The following is a 21,432-nucleotide window of genomic DNA, read 5'->3' as shown; positions in this document are numbered from 1 at the left end:
GCTTATTTTTCAAATCCTAAAAAAACACTGTATTACAGCACTGTCATTTTGCCACCTCTTTTCATCACTCCTGCTATGCCTCCTGACAACTCTATGGAGTGGCTCTTCAGTGAAATTCTCATCTCTTGCAATCAGTGGGACTTTTGTGCAAGAATTTACTGGAACTGGGGCTTTAACTTCTTTTCTTTTCCTGTTGAAAAGTTTTATGATCTAATGACTATTTTTCAGTTTATAGCTTTATCCTTTTTTCTTCTGTTTCCCTTTCGGAAAATTCATTGTCTGATTCTGGAGTCTGGCCAAGTAGTGTATCTCTTCTCTTTTTATAACTAATATCATACTTTTTCAGTCGGCTCATATACACTTCATTGAATTTCATTATCTACAATAATGTCTTCGAAAGCAATCAAACAAAATGTTCATCATAAACTACATTTGGTGTTTTTTAATCCCTCCCCTGGGAGGCTTGCCTCTAGTACCTGCAGGAAGCTGGTGTGTATACTGCCATCAAAACCAACAGATATTTCTTTTAAGGACCTTTAGCATGAATGCTTTGTTGCACAGGTACACAGTAAAGACTAAGCAGGTGGAAATCAAGGGATCTACATATTCCTATTACTTTTGGAGATACACTGCCTGCTGGTCTCTCTTTCCTTCACATATTGCATCAGCTTCCTTTGCAATTAAAACAATACCATGAGTTTGGGTTGCCCTCACTGGAATCTACTGGTATTTGCCTCTTTCTTGAAGAATGCTGCTCACCCATCCTGTTGTGCTTTTTCTTAATCTGTTCTTTCACTGTCTTTATCTCTCCTATTAAAAAGTATCTGTTAGTTCACACAATATAGATTATTTTAAACTATTGCTTTTCTCTTCCACATTATTCAGTCTCCTTTCAAAAAAAACAATGGCAATAGTGCATTTTTGCCCAATTTTAAAGATGAACTGAAGTCCCTAAAATATAAAAGACACATAATACAGTTTAAAAATGGTGTTGAACATAATTTCCAATAGCTGCAATTTAAGTGAAAATACTTTAAAATATTCCCTCTTCTTCCCTGACAAAATTTGAAAGAGTGTGTTTCCCTTATGTGGGCTGATTTCATCAGTAACGTGTAGAGGAGCTCTGCTCCATTCAGCTGCTGATACTCTAATTGTCATGGGAGAAATATGGTGTTGGTTGCCAGAACTTAAGACATTTTATTTTGATTTTAAAATGCAATCAATGGAAATGTTGAAGTTCACATGTGACTTTTGTTACTGGGACTAAAACTGTTAACTCATTTTTTTCCTTCTTTAAAAAATAAAAGGTCTTGGGTTACTTCCATCCTTCAATTTTGTTTTATTTTTTACGTCATATTGGGTTTTTTCCATTTCTGCTTTGTTCTTCACCTATTAGAGGTTCTTTGTCTTTTATATTATCCTCTATAAAGTATTTCTGATCCATTCACAGCATTAGTTTGTTTTATACTTTTGGTACTGAAGGAAGGGCTGCAGAGGGCAAAAGTGACATCCCACCAATAGCCTCTCAGTAACTGCTGGGAGAGGCACAGAAAGTCCAGTGATTCCTCTCTGCCTTTTACAACTCTCTTAAAAATTGCAAGTACTTTTTTTCCCATTTATTCAACTTTTTTTTTTTCAGATGAGAAGATTCTTTAGAAGCTCCATTCACTCATACCTTAAATTAAGATTTAAGTTGGGTATTCGGGTTTGTTTTTTAAATTTAAGGCTGTATTTCCTACAATGACTGTACCATCTGTTCTTTACCACTGGTTCTTGACTTCTCAGCATGAACACCACAAAAATGGCTTAGGTGGTCAGTTTTGTTCAGAAAGTACAGCCAGCTCCTGCATTTTCTTGTATCTCTTACTTGAAAGAGTTGACTTGTGTCATAACTGCACATCTCCAACACTAAATGCATGGAGAATATACCTTATCTGCTTAGGAATTACTTTCCTCACGGCAATAAAAATGCTGTTGCTGTGTCCCATATTTTCTCATGTTTGCCTTTACATTCTTTTATTAGCTTGTAAGTAAAAAGATCACTTTCCCTCCTAACTGCCTTCATAGATTTCATAGATTTCATAGATTTCTAGGTTAGAAAAGACCTTAGAGATCATCCAGTCCAACCGTCCCTAATCCCCATTAAACCATATCCCTAAGTAGATCATCCACCCTATCCTTAAATACATCCAGGGATGGGGACTCAACCACCTGCCTGGGCAGCCTATTCCAGTGGCTGACAACCCTTTCAGAGAAGAAATACTTCCTAACATCCAACCTGAATCTCCCCTGACTAAGCTTATACCCATTTCGTCTTGTTCTATCACCCATCACTAATGTAAAGAGCCCTTCCCCTACCTCCCCACCATCCCTTCTCAAGTATTTGTAGGCTGTAATCAGGTCTCCCCTCAGCCTCCTCTTCTCCAGGCTAAACAGCCCCAACTCCCTCAGCCGCTTCTCATAAGTTTTATTTTCCAGCCCCTTGACCAGTTTAGTCGCCCTTCTTTGGACTCGCTCCAGGAGCTCAATATCTCTCTTAAAGCGAGGGGCCCAAAACTGGACACAATATTCCAGGTGCGGCCTCACCAGTGCCGAGTACAGGGGCAGGATCACTTCCCTGTTCCTGCTGGTTACACTATTCTTGATACACGCCAGTATCCCATTGGCCTTTTTGGCCATCTGGGCACACTGCTGGCTCATATCAAGCCGGTAGTCAACCAACACCCCCAGGTCCTTCTCCACCAGGCAGCTCTCCAGCCACTCTTCCCCAAGCCTATAGCGATGCTTGGGGTTTTTATACCCCAAGTGAAGGACTCTGCACTTGGCCTTATTAAAGCTCATGCCATTGGCCTCAGCCCAACGATCCAGTCTGTTCAAATCCCTCTGAAGGGCCTCCCTACCCTCGAGCAGATCGACACAGCCTCCCAGCTTGGTGTCGTCCACAAATTTACTGAGGGTACATTCAATCCCCTCATCCAGGTCATTGATAAAGATGTTAAACAGAACTGGACCCAGCACTGAGCCCTGGGAAACCCCACTGGTGACCGGCCTCCAGACGGATGTAGCCCCATTTACCACCACTCTTTGGGCTCGGCCATCCAGCCGGTTTTTAACCCAAAGGAGGGTGTGCCTATCCAGGCCAGCAGTTACCAGTTTCTCAACCAGAACGTTATGAGAAACGGTATCAAAGGCTTTTCTGAGGTCAAGGAAAACTACATCCACAGCCCTTCCCTTGTCAACCAGGCGGGTCACCCCATCATAGAAGGTGATCAGGTTTGATTGGCAAGACCTGCCTTTCATAAACCCATGTTGACTGGGCCTGATCACCCAGTTAACCTGTATGTGCTCATTAATAGCACTCAAGATAACCTGTTCCATGACTTTGCCCGTCACCGAGGTCAGACTGACAGGCCTGTAGTTCCCTGGATCCTCCTTCTGCCCTTTTTTGTGAATGGGGGTAACATCCGCCAGCCTCCAGTCCAGCGGAACTTCCCCAGTGAGCCAAGACTGCCCAAAGATAATGGGGGGTTTGGCAATGACATCCGCCAGCTCTCTCAGGGCTCTCAGGTGGATACCATCAGGCCCCATAGACTTGTGGGCATCCAGACGATGAAGCAGATCCTTGACCTGTTCCTCTTGGACCACAGGAGCTTCGATTTGCTCTCCCTCCCTGCTCTCAGACACCATAGGCCAGCTCCCCTGGGAACTACTGACCTTATTATTAAAGGCAAAGAAGGCTTTAAAGACCTCAGCCTTATCCTCATCACTAGTGACTAACGTACCCCCTGTGTCCAGTAGGGGCTGGAGGTGATCTTTAGCCCTCCTTTTGTTATTAAAGTATTTATAGAAGGACTTTTTGTTGTCCTTTATGGAGCAGGCTAGTCTAAGTTCCAGTTGGGCTTTTGCCCCCCTGATTATCTCCCTACATGCCCTAACTTCCTCCCTGTATTGATTCCTGGATGCCTGCCCATTCTTCCAAGACTTATAGACTTCCCTTTTTCCTTTCTTCCTTCTCTTGTGGGAGAAGTCCCTGTGAGAGCTCAGAGTAAAGCTGGGCACCTTTTATGTGTGTATCACCAGCACAGTCAGTATTATCACAGAAGCAGGCACATCCATGTAGGGTACTGAAACTGGAATTTATCAAGGGCAGAAAAAAAAAAAAGGTATTATTATTTTGGAGTCTTACTGATTTAATGTGGCAAAAATGAAAATACTATCCAGTATTCTTAAATGACATTAAGAAAACTTCAATAACAACATGAAATTATGAGATAAAAAAACTTTCATCAAATTTTTTTTAGAAAACAGGTAGTTCTGTAAGCAGCAGGCTCAGCAATGCCCGGTTTCCCATGGATTTATTTCTGACTATTAGATTCCTTTGTTTCTAACAGATAAAACTTTCAGTGAAAGTTTTCCCTACCAATGAATAGCCCTCTCTTCTTTGCAGCTTCTGTATGCTCTACAGGTATAGCGAGCACACTCTACATTCAGTAGAGGCATTAATAAAGATTTTCCGTTTAGTTGGTGACTTATTTTCAAGAAAATTGCCAGAATCTAGTATATTTGAAATCTCTACACCTCTGCTAGGTTTGGTTGCGGTTAACCAAAAGATTTAATCATAGGCAGACATCCAAACCTAAAAGTATTTTGTGAATTGCTTCCACTCATTTATACTAACACAGTATGTGTCTTTTCATGTAGTCAAAGGTCTGGTGTACAGACCTCTTCTCAGAAAGTTTCATTTCGTGTTTTTTGTACTTTTTTTTTCTGGATCGTAGAGATGATTTGTGAAGAAAAAGAAAAAATTTTGAATTTTAAAAGTAATTCTGGTGAAAAGATAAAAGGTTTTCACTCTTTTCATGTAGTCTCAGATGTAACCGATAATTGTTCTATCAATATAGATGAATTATGTAAGAGAGAAAATGTTTTTAGTAGTTCCTGAATAAACAGCTGTACAATAAAGCATATATCAGAGATTTTATGGGATTGCAGGAGCAACTTTTTAGTAAAGCTACCAAGGTTCATTGTGTCAGCCTGTGAGAAGTAGCTACTTTTCTGTTGAATAAATAGAGCAACAAGTGTAGTTGTTCTCAAGCTGAAGCCTTGAGACCTGAGAACTGGAGAACTGAGGAGCACCACAGGTCTTACTTTGTTTTCTTTTTGAGCTTTTAGGGAAATGCCACTGTTTAAAGCTGTAGACAGATGTCCGCTTTCAGGTTCTCGTCACAGAGGTTTCTACAGACTGCTAAATGTTACTCCCCGAATTTGTTTCACAGTGTAATAATTTCTATGTGTGCTTCCTAATATGCTCCAGACAAAATCAGCTAATTTAGCTCAGATCAGCAATTTAGCTCAGATCAGCAATTTAAACATCGTAAGCTGTCTCAGCTCTTCTTGTTTCAAGCATATTAGCTCTCTTAAACCTTTTCTACCAGCAATGTGGTGACATTAGTGATTGATAGCAAGGAGCTATTACTGAGCTCCATGGTCCATGTTGGAGCACCAGCTGATTTAATACAGGTTTTGGAAGGACAAATGTGCTCAGGTACATAAAAATGTGTATCACCCATGATAGAGGTCTATGAAAGTATGACTAGCATGGAAAAAAAACTAATTACATATATGAATATATATATTAAAAAATACAAAAATGCTAGTGAAATAAAACTAATGGACAGATATTACAAAATGCAAAAATACCAATGAAGGTATAATAAATGTAGGTTTGTGAGGATCTTTTTAGCAATGACTGACATTGCTTACTCTTGAGAGCTGTCTGCTGTACCGCCTCTTTTTTGAGGCTTTTTCCTGTTGTTTTATAAATGTCTCTTGTTCCTGAGCAAGAATTAAAGATACTGAGCTGTAGTAAAACTTCCTGTGACCTGAGCACCACGTCATAGTGAGCTTTCCACAACATGGAAAGTTGCTAAATAGAATTTTTTTTGAGGGAAAAAAAAAAAAAAAAAGCCAGTACTGATTTGCCTGGGCACAGCATCGCTTGCTTTATCAAACTATACACATTAACCTAGTTAATTTAAAATTAGATAAAAGACTATGAAGAAACAACCAATGGTTTTGAAACTGGTTCTAACTGATGACTAAGAAAGCTTTGCCAAGCATCATAAAACCATTTTACCAGAAGTTTTGAACTTGTCAGGTCTCAAAGGAAATGGAGAGTCATGTTTGGTCACACCAACACAGTGCGTTCAGGAACATGCTGGGGGAGAAGGTGCACCTAAAACAAGGGGTTGGTGTCCTTTCCTCTAAATCTACACTAAGCTACAGTAGTTAGGCAGGCAGTCACATGGCTGGCTGTTTAAAATATTATAATATATTTTTCAAGATATGAAGTTGGTGTTTGTAAAGATGGCTGGATTGCCTGGAAAAACATTCATGGCTAAACTGCTCTTGTAGTTTCAGATAGTTCCTATAATTTATATAGCTTTTTTTATCATTTGTACAGTGCACTATACCAATCTGTAAATGCCATGCCACTGCTCTTGTGGGTCAATGTTGAGCAAAATGAGGGTAATGTAAATGGATATAATTTAGATACGGTTTGTTAATCCACTCTTACACCATTAAAGAAAGGTGCTGCATTAAAATTCTTGTTAGAGTCAACACTAGTATTGTGTATTTGAAAAGAAATGCAATTAGTTTCTCTTTCAAAATGTAATAATGGCCCCTTTGAAGTTACTTTAAAAATTGAGAGAGCTGCGCAGCACTGCTGTCAAGGACCTGCTGCCAACTGCAACAATCCGGACGGTTGTGGGACAGGCAATGAGCAGCTGTCCTGAATGTTTCTTTTTTGACTTTCAACAAGAAATAACCTTTATTAAGGCCAAGCTTGCTGTAGTAAATGTTGATAAATGTTGTTATATAAATGTACAAAATTATAAACTGTCCTCTAAATTGCTAATGAGAAAATATTTGCAATTATTGGCAAAATACCTATCATTTAGAGAGGTTAGTAGTAGAAGGTGGAACAGAATAAAAAAATGTAGACTACATCTTAATTAGGAAGAAGCTGTTTTTTTTGCTGACAACTTTTAAAAGAGGCGATTTCCTTTGATTAAACTGTCCCTGCTGACAGAAAACCCACAGATGACTTTTACCAGATTTTCCAGACCTGGACAACTGATTAGTCTCTTACTGCACTGTCTGTATATTCCTGCTGCCTTTGTATTCATACCTTGAGTTGCAGAGCTTTAATGGTTTTGCACTTAGCTCCGTGGATTTCTGACTGGGTTTGTGTCCTAGAGCAGTCAGTGCAGTTCTTGTCACAAAGTTCTTGTGTTCTTGGGACAGAACTATACAGGTTTGTGCACAAAGAGGAAAGAAATTATCCATAGTGAAAAATACAGTTATTTGTGTTTCTTTAGGTATGTTCCAGTATTTCCTTTGAACTCATCTAGATGATAAAGTCTCATAGAAATGATGTTTTAAAATTGGGACAGCTCTAGCTTGCCTGGTAAAGGTAATCTTAAAAGATGATAAACAAACTTCATTTTTCAGGAAAAAAAAAAAAAAGAGAACCTGCTGACACGTTGAAATTATCTCCTTGCATGGATGAGTGTCCTAGGATTAAGGACAATGTGCTTTTAATGATTTATTGAGTCATGAAGTACAGATCTTTATTCCACAGTGCTCTTTATTGCTGTTAGGAAATCAAACAAGTTTTTGATTCGTTACTGTGCCAAGTTTCCTATTGCAGCACTGATGAGGAATCATTAGTGAGCATATTAAGGCTTTTTCATTCTCAGGGGAAATTTGCACACGGGCCCCAGGTAGCACTATGAAACCTATAGCAGTTGCCTCTGCTCAGCTCCAAGACTGACTGCCAAATTTAGGTGCTTATCATCAGAGGTTCAGAGGTCTCAGTTTTCTCTTTCGCTAGATAATGATAATTTTCAAAACCCAAAAACTTTTATAGAAGTGTACCAATATCACTGAAGTGTACTCTGGGAGAAATTTCAGAGCTTCCTTAGAGAGTGTTAAGACAATGGCAATACAAGGGCATTCCCAGGCTTAAGTATCTCCCCATCCTCATGATAATGAGGAAAGGGAGGGATCTCAAACAATGCAGTTGTGGTCTGCATCTCAGCATCTTCTCTTGGAGCTGCTCCACTTTGTATAAATAACTGAAGAGTTGAACCACAGAGATACTGATCATTTGCAAGGCTGGGAGGGAAGAAGCTTCCTTTTTATTATTTATCCATACCAGAAGAACTTCACCAGAAGAAAATCAACAGATCCACCTCAAAAATAGTCAACAACCCTGTATTCAGGACACTCACAGAGGATGTGGGAAACTAGTACAAATTTTTGAATCTGCTCTGTTCCAGGACAGTTGCATAATAATCAAGCTATTTTAGGGTAAGATTTTCTTTTATTGCGATTCAGGAAAAAAAAACCAACACAACAACTTTGAACCAGTTTAGAGTTACCCTTCTGTAGAGTACAATATGTTTATGTTTACTTTTATTTTTTTAAATCTCAATAATTTTCTGGGATGGAAAAAAGTTTCTCATAAGTTCTGATTTGAACCTATATCCATGGGAGGAGAAAAGAAAATGTTGGGCAATCTTTCTCAAAAAAACCCTCCAGAATGAGATGGATCGATATTACTGTAGTGTATCTCACCTGAACCTTTTTGTTCTTACCTTACTTTTGATCTCTTTTATTTCATCTACCTAAAAATTAGGGGCAGGTCATCAGTGAATATGAAAGAGTGTGGCACCACATAAATCAATGCAGAGTGTTTGGCATGGGATTCCAGAAGAAAATATGAAGGGAAAAAAATCCTCTTGTGGTTTCAGGAAAATGAACTGCTAATGAATATTGTGAAAGAGCTGAAATTTACTGTAAGGAAAAGGCTGACATAGTGTTTGTTGAGTTTTCGACTTGACGCATGGAGGAGCAGGTTGAGCTTGTGGTTTTGCTGGATGACGTTTGTCCGTTGCTTACCTGTCATCCAAAACAAACCATCTCCCAGCCTGGCCTTTTCACAGCCACAGAAACAGTGAGTGATACAATGTCAGCTCGAGGCTTAGTAGCCTCCAGGATAATTTCCTGAGGTAATATGACACAGAAGTGTAGCAGAAATAATGATTGACTCATTGTCCAGTATAAAGAAATTGTATGACTAAGACAGTTTAAACTGCGAGTTTCTTATATATATATAAAACTAATAATAGTGAGGCATATCTGACTTCCAAAGGAGTGTTTGTGTTCCTCCACAAAAGCCAAAAATCAAACCAGTGGAAATATTATTATCTTAAAACCAGCATAAATAGGAAGTGAGATTGTGCTTAAAAATCTAGGGAAGATGCACAGTTTTGATACATTTGCACCATCTATTATTTAATGAGATCTAATCCTGAATGGGGCTCTTGGCAGTACTATAATAATATTTTGAATATATTAATAAGCAATGGACACTAAACCAAAAGAGATTGTAAATATATTTATGATAACAGTAAAGGTTCTATTAGAATTATCTTACTAAAACCGAACTAAGTTTATCAACCTTCTTAGTCTTATAATTGGTAGGCAAAAAGATTATTCAATTCTTCAGCAGTGTCAGAGGTAAGCACGGAATTTTACAGGAGACGCAGTAGATGATCTGTAGATATTATAGAGTGAGGGTCTGATTCAGCACATACTTGCTGGGAATAATCCATCAAGAGTATCCATTCAGACAGCAACGTCAAATTTTTCCGTTATCTTTAGTAGGACACAAGAGTCCAGTGAGATGGAGTGTGCTGCTACCCCACAGGCTGATTCAGACATCACTTGACCTGAGAAGGAAGCATTGTAAACTAAATGAATATAGAAGGTAAAAGAGATGTTTGTTGGTTGCCTGTGTTCTTAGTTTAGGGAGGAGTGCAAAAGTGTAGTCCATTTGGGCCCTGTAAATACAGCCCAGCTAATTGGGTTTGAAAGGAACAACAGTTTCATAAAAGGAAAGGAGGAAAATTCATTTCCTGCTACTGTCCTTTCTGCTGCTTTCAGTAACGGAGATGACTGAAATTGTGTGTTCTTGTATTTCTCCTTTTGCTTTGCTGGGACGAGAGCAGGCTTCCTGCTACCCAAATGGGGCAAGGCTGGCAGGTTTCCTCTCTCCTGCAATCTCCAGGGCCCTGAGATAAAGCCTGTCTCCAGCTGCTCTCTCTGCCATCAGTTCATTTAGTTCATCTTATCAATATCATACAAATCTGGTTCAAATTAGAATTGCCACCGGAAGCACTCGGGATGTTTTTAGAGTGCTTTCCTTAGGAAATAGGTGCGTATTACTTACAGCCACCTATTAACTTTTGAAATCATTGACCACTGTTAGCTAAATCGCATAGTGAGGTAGTGATTTATGAGATTTATTTAATATGAACTAAGTAAAAATGGACAGCCTCATAGAGGAGCCTATTAACACTGTCTTTTAAGAAAAAAACCCTGCAGTTTGAGTACATTTCTTGATAGACACCAGAGGATCTAGATGGAGAAGAGCCAATATGATTGCCTCAACTGTTGGAAAGCTTTCATTTGGCTTTCCTATTTTATCAGCCACCAGGAATTCTCTTCAGGTTTCTTTGGCAAAGACCAGTTGAAGCTTTTTCTAAACTTTGGCGTTTATAATTTTTTAACATAGCGTGAGCTCAGGCTGTTAGTAGGTCTTTTTAACAGTAAACATGACAGTGTGGCTATTTGAACCATCCACTTTTTGCCACAATAAAATGGCTTTATTTTTTCAACTGCTAATTTAATTACAGAATCACGGAATGGTTGAGGCTGGAAGGGACCTCTCGAGTTCATCTGGTCCAACTCCCCTGCTCAAGCAGGGCTACCTAGAGCCGGTTGTCCAGGATCATGTCCAGGGAGCTTTTGAAGATCTCCAGGCATGGAGACCCCACAACATCTCAGGACAACCTGTGCCAGTACTTGGTCACCCTTGCAGTTAAAAAGGGTTTCTTGATGTTCAGAGGGAACCTCCTGTGTTTCAGTTTGTGCCCATTGCCTCTAATTTCGTTCTGCTTTGAAAGTCTTTCACTTCTCTTGTTATGTTGAATCAGGAGCAGTGTCCTCCTCAGAAACAAACTGTTTCACAGCTACAGGAGGAACTGATCTTGAGGATAAATCCTCTAATCTAGAAAAAAATTTTTTTGTATGATACAAGAAATAGGATAAGAAAGCAGTTTGAGCAACGAAGCCATTATTGAACTCCTTGCCCACAAGCCTCAGAGTACAGAATCAACACAATTACAACTGTTAGGGGAAAAAAAAAGAGTTTTAAAAGAGAAACAGACCTTTTCTCAAAATGCAGTTTGTTCATGAAAAGAAAGCAATAAAAATGCATTGCAAAGGACATTTTGTACTTGAAAATCAAGAGCTTTCCTCTTTATTTTGAGCAAGGTTGATTGTTTGATGGGAGGGCTTTTCACCAGTAAGCAAGTGACAGTGGCCCTTCTGGCAGATTCTTACAGGCAGAGGAGTAAGGAATGTACTAGTCCGAATCTACTTTGCCGAAGTGGTCAGAGGGGGAGGGAGCACAGGGTAAGGACGTGTGGTAACAGAAGAATATTCATTTGGCCTTGTTGACTATTTGATAAGAGCAAAGAGTGGATTTAAACATTCACACTGCAAACATTTTTATATGCTCCGTTATTAAAGCAGTAAATTATTTAAATACACTCTATGTACTGAATGTGCGTTTTCCTGCTTGGCTTCAATGAAAGATACTTTTCTGATAGTTTCCTGTACTATTCTGGCATCGCAAGACTGTTTCTTAGGACGAATTTGCAAATACTTACTACAGAAATACTTGAGACTTTAGAACAAATTATATCAGCATGAGTAACTTTGTTCCAAAGCTTTTTCCAACAAGACCAAATGTTTAACAGAAAAAAAAACCCACAAACAAACAGAGGAAGCCAGCACAAGTAATATCCCCATCCCCACGCAGTGAAACTGAACTACGTAGTGATAGCCTAATGATATAGTTCTTCTATATTTGTAAGAGTCAAAAGTGCCTTATGTACTCTGAACTAACTATAATAGGCCTGTTCCAAGAACCTGATAACTTCTTTGTAGATATCTGCAGCCTTCTTGTTACCTCGTTTTGTAAGAATATAAACACATGCTGTTCGTACCTTTGTCCTTGAAATACAGTCTTAGGGTATTGTGAAATTGTTATGTGACATACGTGGATTTCTCTGAGGCCATGAGAGACATACAAAATGTGGGGGGGGGAAAAACCCCACTTTTTTCCCTACATCCTCATTTAATGTGTTTTGTCTGTGTTATTTCTTTATGCGGTCCTTTTTTTATGATGTAAGAGTAGTCGAGTATTATGACTCCAGTTGTGTGTAAGTGGACTTTATCATTTTGCTCCAATTATTTCCTGGAGGTTACTACATTCTCTGTTCAAGCAGATAAGGCAGTTTCCGTAGCCTAAGCCTGGTGCTACAGGCATTATATAAAGCAGTATGTCGAGGGAGTCCTGCAGAACATCACATCCTGAAAGACAACTAGTCCTGGTCATTTGGACACAGTCTGTCTATGCATATGGCTACTAACCAGTACAAAGGTTTTTTCTTCACTAGAGGGGAAACTTGGAGAGATTCCTGCCATGGAAGAAAGTGAATGTTCAGAGTGGGACCATCAAAACAGTTTCTGAGAAATCTCCTGCAGCTGAGTTGTCTTCCCAGATGCTCATTCCAAAATTTGATCAAGAGTATTTTGTTTTACTTGTGATTGTGGAGGGATGTTGGCAAGTTTCTAGACGTTAAACAAAAGTATCTTTTACAATGACATTTTATCAACAGTAAGACATATGAACACTCCACAAAGATAGCCTTTTAAGTTACAATACTTATGATTTTCTCAGTAAAACCTAAACCAAAACGAATTTTTTTTTCAGTTGTAAAATGAGTGACTAAGAAAATGGATGCTATTTCTATGCTATATGTGTTAATATGGCTGTGTTTAATAGAAGGTGCCAACATTGACTGAAATGTCAGTCACTTCAATATATAGGCCATCAGTTAAGGCCATGAGTACGAACATCCTCACTTACATAAAAATTCTTAGTTTGAACCACAGAGGATTTTTTTAAAATACTGTAGTAGTAAGAGAAACTGAAACTTTTAGCCCAGCAAATCTGTTGTTTCGAACTTCAGGCTTACGCTAGGTAGAAGAGCAAAAAGATGATCAGAAAACTGAGGGAAGATGGCCAGAGTCTGAGTCTTCAGCACATCTTCATTTAGAGTAGCATGGAGGTTTCCAGAATTGCTTCCAGCTGCTTGCACCCCCAAAAGATAACACACATGCCAAGCCTATCTGAATCATGCCACTGCTCGGTAGTGACCTTGTCTTGCCTCCAAGACACTCGCTTGTTAAGGCAACACAGTGGTCAAAGCCCTTGGCTGTGTGCCTGCTGCATCAACCCTTTTCCAGCCTCTTTGCATCACTCAGACAATCTCAACCGATGGGGAAAAAGTGAAGAAGCTGTACTTACCTTTTCCTTCTGCTGTGCTGAAATTCCTTGAAGTACTGCAAAGGTTAGTACAAATACACTTGAGTGCTAGTAGAAAAGTCTAGTATTGCATTTTGTTCTCTGGAAATAGTAGGACACCATATGTGAAAATCATGGTGAACCATTAAGTAAAGTGGACACTATTCCTAATTATTGCCGTATAGTAATTTTCCCCTTTGAAAATTTTGGACAAAAGTTGTTCCCAAATAAGGGTGTCAATACAGCTACAGCTATCTCTGGTGTTGTGTTAGGAGATGCTCTAAGAATCAGGTGTTTTATAAAAACAGATGGTAGAACACCTTTTTTTAAAAAACAGGTGAGCAGTGACAAAGGATTATGGCTGAGTTTTTTCTTTCTCCTAGCCTTCTATTTGTGTTTTTCTATGTACTGTACTGAAAGCTATATGTGGCGGAATTGTTTGTAGTAATTTGTGAACTGTAAAGAGAACATTTGCTGTCACTTCCCTTTTTTCTAAAAGCATGTGCAAAATAACATGCAAATTGTTAAAGCAACTAGTATTAAGCTGTATTTCTCTCTCTCTCTCTTATTAAAGCCTTACAAAATATATAAAAAAAAAGTCTTTGAAATTTCAAAAACTCTCTCAGTTACAGAAGTTAATCTGTTTGAAGACTTCATCATCTGGGGTGGGGTGGGGTGTGGAGCATGGAGAAAAATCTTGATCATGTGCCTACACCAAAAAAACCCTGATTAGTAGATCAGTTCTGGCTGGGAAAAATTACAGAGTGCTACCTTAGAGGTAACACAGAGGTCAGAAACAGTGTTGTGAGGCTGTCAAAGCTGCGTGACTGATAATTATGTTTTTTATTCTTAGCTTAGTGGTGACGGGATGTTATACTTGAAAAGCTCTTAACCTCAACAACATTTTCCACCATGTTGTATCACAACAAAAGTGTGGGCCAAATTTAGAGCTTCAGTACTGTTTAGAAAAAGGCTTTGCGATGTTTTTCTGCCCTTCAGAACTGCGAGGACAAAGCAGGTGTGCTTGTTTGATGGGTACTTTGTCACCAGTTAGAAACCCTTTTATTTCCATTTACACTATCAGGGCTGGTGTGACGGCTCTGCAGTCTCAGAACTGTCAGGAGATGCTGAGTCCAGCAAGTCTTTAGCCCAGCGTTGGCCATCAGAAGTTTACTTAGTCTGAGTGGTCATTTGGGTCCCCACAGCAGCCACAGACTCTTGAAGTGTGGGAGTCAGAAATGACAGATCGTGAGAAACATCCTAAGGGTGGTGGGACTTCCTTGTGAGTGATGGATTCTCTTTTCAATGGGCTTTGAGATATACTGGGAAGGTGGATAGTGGATGAAGATTCCGGAACGTAAGGTGCTATTGGTAATATGTATTATTGCTACATGGATAACAAGAAAAATAAGGTTTAAAATAAATACGGAACTGAGCGTTAAATTACTTTTACCTAAATATGGTGTCCCTCAAGTTTATTTTGTTGTTTTCATACTTCTCAGAAAATCTTACCCTCTCAAGTACTGGAAGGGATGATGTTTACTTGTGAAGAAAAACACAAGTCTCCCACTATCTGATTTTCAAGAACGGCTGAAGGGCAGGCTGTCAGCTAGCAACAAATTAACATCATACAGATTCATTTTACCTCACTTCATTATGCATTTTATCCTCAAAGAAATCATTGTATAAGGTCATCAGATAACTATGCATACGTTAACCGCATCTCTGCTTCATCAAAATCATTTAACACAGCACACTTATAAACATATTATAAAGAAAGTTATTTCTATTTCCAGTACTGATCTTGATGAAATCTACACTGTGAGGTCAGTAAACCAGTCATATTCAAGAACTAGTGAGCTGTGATGTCTGCTGTGTTGCAAACGTCATGGATTCTTTTTTGATGGATAGGCTGGAAAATCCTGACTTTACTTGCCAGGGGAATTCTTTTGCATCAGATAGCATTTGTACTAAGTATGACACATCTGAAAGACTGTTTACCATTCAATAGGGATGTTTTTTGTTGAGTATCGGTTAGTGCTGTGTGTACTGAAGTGGCAGGTTAATCATGATACAGGCAGGCACTGAAAATTTTTCCTTAAATGGTTCTGCCAATTAATGTCAATCCAAACTTCTCGCATTGCCTTTTTCCAGAGGTGAATGGACATTCTTCAAAATTGTGCAGTGTTTTTTCAATAGCCAGAAGTATGCAAACAGTTGTGAAGGAACCCGAGTTTTTCAGCATGTGCTCTGAAATGTAAAAAGATATGAATCTGGTATCCCAGATGTTGAACAGTAGTGCAATGAGCAATTTGGTGGTAGTCCATGCTGGGGTGTTTTATTTAAAAAGGAGTTTTAGTAATTTGTTTACTTGATTTTTTGCTTGTCTGACATTTTGAAAATAAGGTGAAACAAGTTAAGGGAGATGGTTTAGACAGCAATAACAAGCTCACTGAACAAACACTTCTCCACCTTGGAGTTACGTTTGCACATAGCTGATCCAGAAGCACGCATGCCAGGAGTTTCAAAACTTGATATTTCAGGTACACAGCTTGCAAGGCAGCGTGCCTGGGCTAAAACTCACTTGACTGAGTTCAGTGTGGAGAAGCATTTTCCCCTTCTGATCTATATCAGGAAAAAAAAATTTAAAATAGCCACTCTTTGTAGGTGAGGGTTGCACACTAGACGTGGGATTATTTTTCTGAAATTATTTGCATATCAGCAGATCTCCTGCTGTTGGAGAAGAACCGGGAACGGCTTCCTCTCTGATAAGTGAAACTTCTGCAAGTTGTAAGACAGTCAGCTCCAATGTGACATCCAGCAGTTTTGGTTAAATCATGACTTTCCATACTAGTTTTGGGTCCATTTCCCAAACCGTGTAGCCAACTCGCGATACTTTGCGCACGCTTTTGGGTTAGAGCAAACACTACTGCGGTTATTTAAACACTCCTTTAACAGCTGTTGTTTCGACGGGTCACCCTTATCCCGAGCACTCACACGTGTTTTTACAGCTTCCCACACTTTACAAACATTAACCAGTGAATTCTCATGGTACCCCCCGTGGGTCGGTAAGAAAACTCGGGGAAGACGGCCCAGCGCGGCGGCTCGGTGCTCCGCGCCGGGTTTTGCGGGGCTCCCCGCGGGGGCCGGGTGTGAAACCGCCGGGGGGCGGCGGGTCCCGACCGGCAACGCTGGGAGCTGCCAAAACAGGAAGCACGGTGGCCGCGGCCGGCGGCCCCGCTGATTCATCCCTGCCCGCGCCGCCCCCCCGACGGCAGGCCCGGCCTCCCAGCGCCGCGGGGCCGCTCCGCGCCCGGGGAGCTCGGCGCTGCCCGCGAAGGGGCGGCGCTGCGGCCGGCCACGGCCCCGGGGCGGGCAGGCGAGGCGAGGCAGGCGGCGAGCCCGGCCGGCAGAAAGTTTCTGCCCGTGCCGCCGCTCCGGTGCCTCTGGAGAGGAGCGCGTCCCCGCGGAGGGGCAGCGCCGCGCCGCCCGCTGCCCGGGCTGGCAATATGAGGGAGCAGCACTCATGCGTGGGCACCGGGCAGCGGAGGATGGACCCGCTGGAGCTAGCCGTTAGCCCTGTGAAACGCTTGCGAACTGAGTACGCCTTTCCCTGTCTCTTCGCAGAGGAGGCCTACCAAAAACTGGCCAGCGAGACCCTGGAGGAGCTGGACTGGTGCCTGGACCAGCTGGAGACCCTGCAGACCAGGCACTCCGTCAGCGAGATGGCCTCGAACAAGGTAGGAGGCTCTTCGCGCCGCGGGGACCCGCCAGCCCGCTGCGGGACGGAGGCGGAGCAGCCGCCAGCGGCAGCCCCGGGGGGAGGTCGCGCTGTGGCCCCGTTGGGCTGCCCCGGCCGCGCTCCCCCGCGTCGGCGGCAGGGGGTCCGCGGGGGGGAACAGCCCCGGGCTGAGAAACTTGCCGCAGGAAGTAACAGTCCTCTCCCCTGCACCCAAGATTGGTTTTGGTTGCTGGTGATAATCCTTCCGTTGCTTCCCCTCCCCCCCCCCCCAGCATCCCATTCTGAACTAGGGGTCTTTCCTAGAAAATGATGTAGAAGGTATCGTGAAAAGGTGATAAAGGTAGATCTTGATCCCAGGGGAGCTGCAGACTGAATTTTATTTGTAAATAGTAGTGCTAACAGCTCTCATAACACTATTTGTTGTGAAAGAACGCACTCAGAACTGAGATGCCATCACAATAGTTGCCATAGACACTTAGATCCAGAGGTGTGTTTTTGAGACAGAGTGCACCCTGCCTTCCCTTACTGGCAGATGAGGATGCCTGTTGGCCAGGGACCATGTATTGGTATGTAATCTGTGCATGTGTTTGTTTTGGAGTTTGAAATAGAGTTTCCACATGCTCTGTTCGTAAGTGCCACTTTCTCTCATGATTTTCGTTTGCGAACAATATGTAGCTACATTTCTGGAGTTAACTTTCAAAAGCAAAGTAGTAAGTCTGCTGTCTTGCTTCAGAAGTTTTTGCATTTGTCATCAAGTGATGCTCGGTGTGTTTGGGGAGCTACATATACAATTAGAGAGAAGAGGCAAGTTATAATTAATAGGCTGATTTTGCCTCGTGTCTGCAGAAGCAGCTGATGATCTATATTGTAGTGCCTTTTAACCATTTTAGTTGCAATTAGGATTTTTTTAAAGTCAGAAAATAATGTGGTTTTGGCTTGGTTTATGCCATTTTAAAATTCTGCTCTCTTGCTTTGACTGCCCTTACCACGTTATAAAATGTGACTACTGCTTTGCCACTGTAAACACAGAGGTGCTACGTCTGTACTATGTTTTGTTTGTGTTTGTTTGAGCTAGTTAAAAAATCGTTTTCTGTAGATTACAGGATAAACATTCTTCATACGTTTATTCAAATTAAAGGGAAAATGTGATTCAGAAAAAGTTTTTCATTACCTTGTTTCCAGCATAAGGTCATGCGGACAAGGGATCAGTACAGGGTATACAGTAAGCGTAGTTGTCACAGCTAATCCGAAGGTCAGTATGAACAATGCCAAGCTTTACATGAAACCTGGAATTTTTATATTGCAGCAATGTGTTGGCTCAGTCTACCTGATCTATCCAATATGGATCTATGTGTCTAAAGCTACTTACTGTTACATGTTGCAGTATTTAGAAAGAACCTGGTATTGCTATGCTGGGAAGGAATGGCTGCTGTTTGGTTTTGCAGATCAAACTTTTCCCCCCTTTTTTGAGAAATATGCTGCTTTTGTATACAAATCTGTGACATCTTTTCCGTGTTTTCTGTTTGTGTGTTTTTTGTTCCCCCCCCCAAAGAAATTTTTTTTAAAAATGAAAATCAGTGCTGTTAACCACCACTGAATATAAGCCAGCAAGCCCATATAATAATGTGAGAATATTTAGTGCAGGATTTTCATTTTAGGTGGGTTAACAGGTTGTTCTAAAGAATGATTTTTATTCCTGATTATTAAAACATATACAACATTTATACAACATCTCCTATTGTAATATAACTGCGACATCTCTGTGTGGCATATAGGTAAATTGTACTGTTGTAATTTATAGAGAAACTGAAGTAGAGAATCTTTGCTCAAGGCTGAGGACATAGACTTGAGTACAGCAATGAATATTCAAGAGTACCCAGTTCTCTCTCCCAACAGTACATCCTGTGAAATCAGATGAGAAAATCAGGAAAAAGAACGTTGTTGGTACAGAACGTGTTTCACCACGTTTCCCAATTTCTGGGGTTCTTTAAGAACGAACCTGTAAGATTGATTGATTGGGGTTTTTTTTACCAGACTCTCAGCTACTTCCCTTATTAATTTCCCTTCCCTTCTCTCTTTTTTTTTTTTTTGTGTGTATAGTAGCATTTTAGTCAGTGTTAGTTTTCCTTATTTATGTGAACATGTGCGAGACATAAGAGGTGACATAAGATTTGAGCTCTGTACCAGGTAAGAGCTTTTTTGCCTGTAGTGCAAAGGCTGCCATAGTAGTGGAAAAAAATCCAGGATGGAGACCGTATTGTGTGTCCTGAATGCCTGAATTAGGGCAGGGAGTGAGTCTTATCTCCAGTCCCTCTCTGTGCAGTGAGTTGGCACTCTGAACGGTCGATTGCATCTGTGTGGAATCCCCTTAACGTCAGTAATACCTTCGTAGGACTGGCATTAGCATATCTCAATCCAAAGGTATTTGTTTTGTTTAGATGCCCCTCGTGCTCCATTAGCAGTAGTCTATGACGTGCTAGCTCACAGCTTTGGATGACTGAAAGTGGGATGACGCAGATAGACAAAAAGATCCTTCTTCTCCCTGCTTAGAATTACTTGAAGCAGTAGGCACAGGGTGCTCTTCACAGTCTCCGGATGAGCTCCAGTGTGCTGTGGCAGTAAGTGTAACTCCAGAAACTTTGACAGTGTGCCCTAGGTCAGCTCTGTAGGAAGGTAACCATGTTTCTTGTCTGCCAAAGTTACGCCAGGATGACTGTAATATCCAGATGATGTCCCATTTGCCGGTCATCCCTGTGATAAGCAGATTTCCAAGTGCCTGGAGGCATTGCACATCAAGTAGCTGATGGGGCAACCGTAGGTGTAGTTTGTAAATAAATCTGATTTCAAAAGGACATAGTATTTAAAAGTATTGTCAATTGTCATTTTGTTGTAATGAATACGGTACTCGGTGTTTTCTTAAATTACTGGCTTCTGGAATTGGGTATTAACAAGAGAAGCCGGGATTCTTTTTAAAAGCATAGGAAGTTTCTCATCCTCATAATCCTGTAGAAACCCTGTAAAGTCTTGAAAGGCTCTGAAACTAGAAAACAAATAAGAGACACCTTACATTTGGAAAATCAACTAAAATGTCTTTCATATTTGGAGACTTATTTCTGATTTTCTATACCGTTAATACTGGCTAACATCAGTGGACTGTGGCTCTATTGTGTTTTTCTGCTTGATGCATACTTGAACAGAAATAGATTAAATTTTAGGAAATAGTTTACCAATTTCAGTCATTAAAGATAGGATCCCAAGGACATAATTAGGTGCCTGTATTTAACTGTTCTGATTTCCAGAGATGCTAACCCATATCAGTTTCTGCTAAACTGAATTGTGAGCAATGTCTGTGTTGAAAAACATAGTTTTTAGGGGGTACTAGTTTACCGATTGTGATTTCTAACTTCTAACACAGGTACACTTTGATACACTTGTACAAGCAAATGATTTTAAAAATTTTCATGTTGCAAAAATACTTTTAATCATTTGTTCTTTTTTAAGGAATAAGCCCCTCTTCCTTTTCTGCCAGACAAGATTAAAGCAAGAATTAATAGCTTGTAATTTCTCTGGGAGAAGAACGATCTTCTTCCAGTGCTCAGTACCTAGGTTAAGTCCTTGGTTCTCAATGCGAGAGTTATTCTATGACAGACGATAAACAGATGAAGAATGCCAATAATAAAGATGTAGCAACTGCTTTCTGCTAGACAGCATTAATTGTAGATTAGTCAAACGTGGAGTAATACTTATAGTGAAACTGATATGCAAAAGTGCATTTTTCACTTCTGTAATCATGATTTTGCAAACATCCTTAGTGTTTTGCTTTTGTATGTCTGAGTATCTGAATTTAGACATAGAAAAAGTTTCAATTCAGGTTGCTTCTCTTTCAGTTTTAAGCTTGCTGCAGATGACAGCATTTTTGCAGGATTTGCTGATAACTGGTAATGAACAAGAGTTTGGAAAAGGTCATTTACTGGGTATTTTTTTTCTCACTATAGACATATGTGAACACCTTTTCTCCAGGAAGGTTTTTTAGGTGTCAAAGCTAACAAGATTTAAGTTTCATTTAGTTTGACCGTGTTAACTATGAAACTACTTTTTAAGTATAAACTATATTATAGTTGCCCAGCTTGTATACCAGAACGTGCAAATGCTCGTCCATTAAAAGCAGAAGTCTATTTACAGA

The 21,432-nt window shown here is 40.5% G+C and overlaps 1 protein-coding gene across 4 annotated transcripts in view; it reads left to right on the top strand.

Annotated features, from left to right (window-relative positions):
• The window catches only part of PDE4D (phosphodiesterase 4D), a 441,471-nt gene that overhangs the window by 373,155 nt on the left and 46,884 nt on the right, over positions 1 to 21,432 (top strand). For all 4 annotated transcript variants that reach the window (XM_086629648.1, XM_086629649.1, XM_086629650.1 and 1 more), the window contains exon 6: positions 17,135 to 17,247. In XM_086629648.1, the coding sequence (XP_086485774.1) occupies positions 17,135 to 17,247 (113 nt within the window). The remainder of the gene's footprint in view (positions 1 to 17,134; positions 17,248 to 21,432) is intronic.

Source organism: Tauraco erythrolophus, chromosome Z (assembly GCF_009769465.1).
Source record: "Tauraco erythrolophus isolate bTauEry1 chromosome Z, bTauEry1.pri, whole genome shotgun sequence".
In the NCBI taxonomy this organism is placed as follows: domain Eukaryota; kingdom Metazoa; phylum Chordata; class Aves; order Musophagiformes; family Musophagidae; genus Tauraco; species Tauraco erythrolophus.
The sequence above is the reverse complement of the archived record's forward strand: the minus strand, read 5'-3'. Positions and strand labels throughout refer to the sequence as shown.